Source organism: Brassica oleracea, chromosome C6 (genome assembly GCF_000695525.1).
Source record: "Brassica oleracea var. oleracea cultivar TO1000 chromosome C6, BOL, whole genome shotgun sequence".
In the NCBI taxonomy this organism is placed as follows: domain Eukaryota; kingdom Viridiplantae; phylum Streptophyta; class Magnoliopsida; order Brassicales; family Brassicaceae; genus Brassica; species Brassica oleracea.
In genome coordinates, this window is record NC_027753.1 from 1,907,162 (window position 1) to 1,914,279 (window position 7,118).

Below are 7,118 nucleotides of genomic sequence, written 5' to 3' on the forward strand. Positions count from 1 at the left end.
TATCATGTAAACCCTTAATTATATCATCCATTTATTTAGAATATGACATGTAAATTTGCACAAATGTATTTTTAATTTTTATGGATCAAATTTTTATGACAATATATAATAAAATTGTTGTATATACTGTTTTTATGGATCAAAATTTTATGATTATGTATAATAAAATTATTGTATACTATTTATTACGTATATGTGGAATTAGTAAAATAATTACCATATAATGTATGTATTTAATTACGAAATGTATATATGGAATTAATTATTTTCAAACATACATATATATAATAAAATAGGAAAAGACAAAGAATACTAAAACCTAGGTCTATTAATTATTGTTACCATAATTTTTAGTTAGAATTTGACTTTGGAAATGTATTAATTAAAGAGGAAAAAACACAAAGTCCTAAAAAATAGGTTAATTAATAACTTCAGCGGCATATCACTGTAAATAAGTTAAAAAATCTAAGGAGTATGTTGTTTTTGTACTTCTCTTTTAACAATATTGATACTTATTAATTTTTTATGGCAATTTCGTAAATATTTTTATCTTTTTGTGATGTGGCAAGAAAATAATAATGTTTTTTTTGTAAATAAGTTTTCTGTTAACAAAGAAAAGAATGATATCATGAGTATGAAAAAAAACAGTCTAGTATTAATTGAAAAATTATAAGTTAATCTAGTAATAAAAACATGATTTAGTGTTATTTGAGTAATCTTCCCAAATTTTAAAGCAAAGAATGTAAACAGGGTGGGGGAGGAATGAACTAATTTATAAAAAGAAACAAGGTCTTCAGGGTTTCATTGCTAAATTTTGGTCATTTTTGGTGGTTATTTTATTACTTTTCTTTGCAAATCCCACATATATCATTAATTTATCTTATTCATTTTGGTACCTACCACCGTCTCCCTTCTCTATATTTAAACTCATACCCGAACACAGAGAGAGAGAGAGAGAGAGAGCAATTAAGGCAAAACTTCTCGCATATCAAAAATGGGAAAGGATAAGACTTTGCCGTTGCTTGATCCTCGTGAGCCACCGGAACTCACTGAAACCAAACCGGCGTCGAAAGTATGGGCCAAAGAGTTCCGCCAAGAGTCGAAGCGGCTCTGGGAGCTAGCCGGACCGGCCATCTTCACAGCCATAAGTCAATACTCTCTCGGTGCACTCACTCAGACTTTCTCCGGCCGCATCGGTGAACTAGAGCTCGCCGCCGTCTCCGTGGAGAATTCCGTTATATCCGGTCTCGCCTTCGGTGTCATGGTGCGTCATCTTTCACATGTGTCTATTTTTGAGTTATATGTTGTGTTCCAATAAAGGCCACGCAATGAAAAACCATTATTCTTAGGGATTTTATTTAATGTTCGTTAGATACAAAGTAGATATCCCCCATACATTTTAATATTATATAATCAGTCACATGATTCTGCATGAAAATAAATGTCAGTTTGTCGACTAGAGAAAGTTAGTTCCGGCCAAATTAGCCATATTGATGCCGAATTAAGTGAGTCGCAAAAAGAAACATTTAAAGTGATTTGGCCAAGTAAACCATTGATAGTGAGCGAAAGGAACATTTAAAGTGATTTGGCCAAGTAAACCATTGATACTGGGAGTAAGTTAATCCAAATTTAACATTAAAAGAAACTAGTCACAACTAGGTTCATTGAGAACATTGTTGATCATCTCAACATACTTTTTTGTATTTAAAAAGAATTCTTACGTACAATAATTACAAAATAGATCTCCTCGTAGGCTCATACATTGCAATTACACATGATTTTGCACTGTTAATTGAGAAGATCACCAACTAGTACTAGAGAATTTTTTTTTTTTTTAATGAGGAACTGTTGACGGACACAGTATACTATTGATAAATGGTCACCAGGAAACAACGAGGAATAATATATTCTCTAACGTTCCTAAAAAATATCACCATTCACAAGGAATAATTTTTTCTTTTCATTCCCTACCATTTTTTTTTGTAGAGAAATAAAGAACAAAAGTATTCCTTGTTAAATTTGAAAAAGAACAACCATTCCTTTTCATTCCTATAATTTTATTCCTTTACGTTTATTTTCTATTCGTTCCTTTTGTTTTCAGAACGGTTACCAGTCGAACCATTTATGTTCCATAAAAGTATAACCGGAACAGAGCAGGAATAAAATCCAGATTTGCTCCATTTCATTTTTTTGTTAATTTATGAAAATAATACTTTTTTACCCAAAAAATGATACTTATCAAGAACAAAAATAATACTTTTATTCTTTACGGAGAGAAAACCGTAGAGCCCCCGCAAAAGAAAAAAAAAGCGTTCAGTGGTTTTACCTTCTTCGGTGTTGTGAGAAGGTCTGCGACCTTCGTCGGTGCTGTGAGAAGGTCCTTAGTCTAGTATAGTGTCGTTTGTAGGCTGAGAAGAGGCTTCCAAGAGACGGGAGAGTCGGAGATAAGGGACTCGATGTCGATCTCTTCTTATCGATTGCTTAGGCTGCTTGACTAGATCCGAAGCTTTTTCTGGTGTGCGGTGCAGGTTATACCGGCTCTGATATGGGGTGGTACTTCTTCCATCGGTTCAGTTGAGGCAAAGCTCAAGTATTTTTATGGTGGTCTGTCGTGTCTTTCATTGTTTCTTGACTGTTTGTGTGTATTGAAAGCTCTCTGTTTCATATAGGTTTTAAGCTTTGTTCTGTCTTAGCCTAGATCTAAGTTCAAAACTTCTCGATATAAGTTCGTTTATGTGTCAAGTTCGCGGCTTGTGAGTCATCCTTGTGGAGCTTCAGTCTGAGGTTTTTTCATGGAGACAATTTGAGAGAGTGTAGCGAATTCAGATTTAGGGGTTTGGTGTGTTGTTTTGAGAGATTTGTGGAAGGAGATTCAGTTGTTATTGGGGTTGTGGAGTGTGTTTGGTCTGGTGGTTCTGTTGGGACTTATCATTTTCTACTTTATACGGTAGAGTTTCTCTGCCATGGAAGTTGGTTTTACTCTGTTTCCTTTTAGGTTTCTAGCTCTTAATGGTGGTTATCCTTGGTATGGCTTCGCTGTTAGTCCTCTGGTCTTGGTTTTGTTATCTTCAGTTGGTGAAGCTCTGGGGCTGAGAAGTAATGCAGTTCCTTGGTTTGAAACCAACGGGTTTTCCTGATTACTTGGTAAGGAGCTGTGGAGCCATAGCTCAATTGCGTGCAGTCTTTGAGTAGTTAATTGCCAACCGTCGTCTTCTTTGGCTGCTCGAGTTGAAGATTGGTTATTTGTGGCTTCTTGTAGAGGAAGCAATCTTAGATGTGGTGGTTGAACGTGTTGCACTGGTGAAAACGTTCTAGGAGATCATATTCCAACTCAAATAATTAGGCTTGCATCGCTTTCTCTTTCATATATGCTTCCGGCTCCATTTAGCTTTTCCTTTCTTGAAATTCTTCGCTTATCTCCCTATGCTCCTTATCAACATCTCTTCTTCCTTTATAATCTAGTGTATGTTTTAGTGGATGTATCAAACTTTGTCTCTGGATGGTGCCTATCACCGTTCTAGCTTATGGTTCCAAACACCTTTGTTGGTGTTATGTACTACTTTGTTGAAGTTAATATTAATCCATCGGACGACAAAAAAAAATCAAGAACAAGAATTTTCCTGGATAAATTACTTGTTCCTATTTGGTTTCCAAATAGAATAAAACGGAATTTGATGGGGAAAGAAAAAAAAGTAGATGGGATTTGAAAAAAAAAAGTTTAGGTAGTGTAACATGTTTCAAATGCATTTTATTTTGTGTTATTGAACATTTTTGTTTTAAAAATCCAAAAGAGATTTGACAATTTCAATTGCTTAGTTTCCATTCATATTTTTTTTTTGTCAACTAGTTTCCATTCATATATAACTAAAAACGAAAACATAATTGAAACGGAAACTTCAGCCAAGCCTTATTTAAGAGTGACAGAGTGTAGGACACGTTAGTCAGTAATTTTTCCCTCGCTCACTACGAGACACGTTTCACTCCTCGTTTCCACTTGTTATTTGGTTTATTGACTTTACACATAAACTTCCAATATTGCAGCAGCCTGTCACCAAAATATAATAATTTTATATCTTTCAATATCATTTCATATAATATCACTTAAACTTCAATGCTTTTAGTTATTTCTTCTACTATATTAGCATTATTTTTAAAAAGAAAAGACAATATCGAGTGTAAAATATAGCAATGACTTATATACAGTTACGAGGTTAGTAAACATTAGAGAGGTGTAAGCTTTTATGTTTTCAATTCTCAAATTAAAATAAATCCAAAACAGATTTGACTGTTTTTTGCAATTATTACCATGCATATATAATACTATTTGCGAATTCAACACTGTGTTCTTGATCCAAAATAAAATAGATATATATCAATGCAGAATTCTAAAGGTGTAAAAATGTAAACTTTCTTTTTTTTAAACTAACTTTTGTGTCTTTTTTTTTAAACTATCTTTTGTGCTACATGTGGCTCTAAAAGTAACCTTGACGATCCTGAAAAACTGTACCTAATTTGTTTTCCTATCCTAAAGTCAAAATAACTAGAGATGGCACGTTTTATAGGTTTGGGTCTATATCAGGTTTAACGTAGGCTGGAATACAATCTTTAAAATAACTACTAATTGTGATTCATATTAAATTCTAGAAATAGTTATAACAATCTAGAACTTTAGCACATAAACCAAGTTAAACTACCTGTGACATGTTGACTGTTATAAACCAGTAGCAATGACATCATAGTTGACCCAAAATGCAAGAGCTGAAACAGTTTGAGAAAGCTAGCGAATCGCATGGGATCTTTATTCTAGGTTCCGATAGATATTTCATAGTCCCATATTAATTTTCCTATGAATATATCTAAAAGATGAAGGAATACTTGCAAAGAACATAAGAAACTTTAATATATTGTGGTGATGGAAAATGTTTGCAGTTGGGGATGGGAAGTGCATTGGAGACGTTGTGCGGACAAGCATATGGAGCCGGGCAGCTTAGGATGCTTGGAATATATATGCAACGTTCTTGGGTCATTCTTTTTACCACTGCTTTATGTTTACTTCCCGTCTACATTTGGGCTCCTCCCATTCTTTCCTTCTTCGGCGAGGCTCCTCACATCTCTAAAGCCGCAGGTATCCTATTACACCTTTTTTGCCCAAGAAAGTCTTATGTCACGTTCAAAAAATATGCATGCTAACATTTCCTATTTTAAAATTTGCAGGGAAATTTGCACTGTGGATGATTCCACAGTTATTTGCATATTCAGCCAACTTCCCAATACAGAAATTCTTACAGTCCCAGGGGAAAGTGCTTGTGATGGCTTGGATCTCCGGGGTGGTTCTGATTATCCACGCAGTCTTTAGCTGGCTATTCATCATTCACTTTAAGTGGGGGCTTGTAGGTGCAGCCATCACCCTCAATACCTCATGGTGGCTTGTTGTTATCGGTCAGCTTTTGTATATCTTAATCACCAAATCAGACGGTGCGTGGAGTGGATTTTCTTGGCTTGCGTTTCGTGACCTCTATGGATTTGTCAAACTATCTTTAGCCTCTGCTGTCATGCTCTGGTACCAACTTTTCTTGCATTCCATTTTTAAAAAATTTATGCAAGTCACGATTTCTATTAGTATGACCGGTTTGTTGTTGTATTCTGCAGTTTGGAGTTTTGGTACCTAATGGTTCTGGTCGTTGTCACGGGTCTTCTTCCTAATCCATTGATACCAGTCGATGCCATTTCCATTTGGTAAACCCATTTGTGATGATGGTCCCTGTTTATTTTTTTTTTCCAATGAAAATATGTTTTGAAAATGTTTTGGTCTTTCACAGCATGAACATAGAAGGTTGGACAGCAATGATTTCAATCGGGTTTAACGCTGCCATAAGGTAAGATTACTAACCATTTTTTTTTTATAATCCCTTACGAAAAGACAATTAAAACACTCATCGGTGTTTACAGTGTGAGGGTTTCGAATGAACTGGGTGGGGGAAATGCATATCTAGCAAAATTTGCAGTGATAGTTGTCTCCATAACATCAACCCTTATCGGGGTTGTGTGTATGATTGTTGTCTTAGCCACAAAAGATAGTTTCCCTCATCTTTTCACTTCTAGCGAAGCTGTGGCAGCAGAAACCACGAGAATAGCTGTATTGTTGGCCTTCACTGTCCTTTTGAACAGCCTCCAGCCTGTCTTGTCAGGTGGGTACCTCATAATGAGTGGTGGCAATATAGCTAAATAAGAAAATCAAAAAGCAATATTAGGATCAGGAAACAATGAGTCGTGGTTACTTTTGGGACATGTTTTTTTAGGTGTTGCTGTTGGAGCTGGGTGGCAGAGTCTAGTGGCATACGTGAACCTTGCGTGTTATTACATTATTGGACTTCCTGCTGGTCTTGTTCTGGGATTCACATTAAACCTCGGAGTTCAGGTTGGTCTAATCGATTTTTAAGCAGTTCGTATTTGCATTGTTCTTTTTCATTTTGGTGCTAATTCATTTGTCAAATTGTAGGGAATATGGGGAGGTATGGTAGCTGGAATCTGCTTACAGACACTTATATTGATTGGAATAATCTACTACACTAATTGGAACAAAGAGGTATCTTATCTGGTCTCTATATCCTCTTTATGTTCCACCTTTGTGTCGTGGTTTGATCATTTCATTAACTTTGAATTCTGTAGGCTGAGCAAGCCGAGAGTCGGGTTCAGAGATGGGGAGGAACGGCGCGAGAGTGAAAAACCCTAGTAGGACGACTATCATTTGTTTTGGATTCTTGGTCAATGTTTACCAAATTGTTATTCCGAGGACAATATCTTTGACTTTTGTTGGATAATATCTGGTCACCATCCTAGATATTCAAATTTGTCTTTATTGTTTAGATGAAAATTTAATCTCTTAAAAAAATTAAAATTGAAAACATAAAACCAGGATCGGGATATTTTGAATAATATATATATATATATATCAATAAGAAAAATATTACTTTCGAAGTGTTTCCTACCGACCTTGGTTGGATTCAGTGCCGGCTAAAAGTAGTAATGGGTTTTTGGGCAAAAAAATTTTTTTAGTTTTTTTACATGTATCTATTGACAGGTTAAATTTTTTGAGCTCCTATCTCTAATTAATTTTA

At 35.1% G+C, this 7,118-nt stretch overlaps 1 protein-coding gene across 1 annotated transcript; it reads left to right on the top strand.

The window, feature by feature from the left end:
* The first annotated feature begins 904 nt into the window (after positions 1–904).
* Positions 905–6,892, top strand: LOC106296233 (protein TRANSPARENT TESTA 12). Its single transcript, XM_013732315.1, has 9 exons — positions 905–1,264; positions 4,930–5,125; positions 5,215–5,560; positions 5,650–5,736; positions 5,820–5,876; positions 5,950–6,188; positions 6,300–6,418; positions 6,500–6,586; positions 6,670–6,892. Exons 1-9 carry the CDS (start codon positions 995–997, stop codon positions 6,721–6,723), a joined length of 1,455 nt encoding a protein of 484 aa, XP_013587769.1. The 5' UTR covers positions 905–994; the 3' UTR covers positions 6,724–6,892.
* Positions 6,893–7,118: the final 226 nt, after the last annotated feature.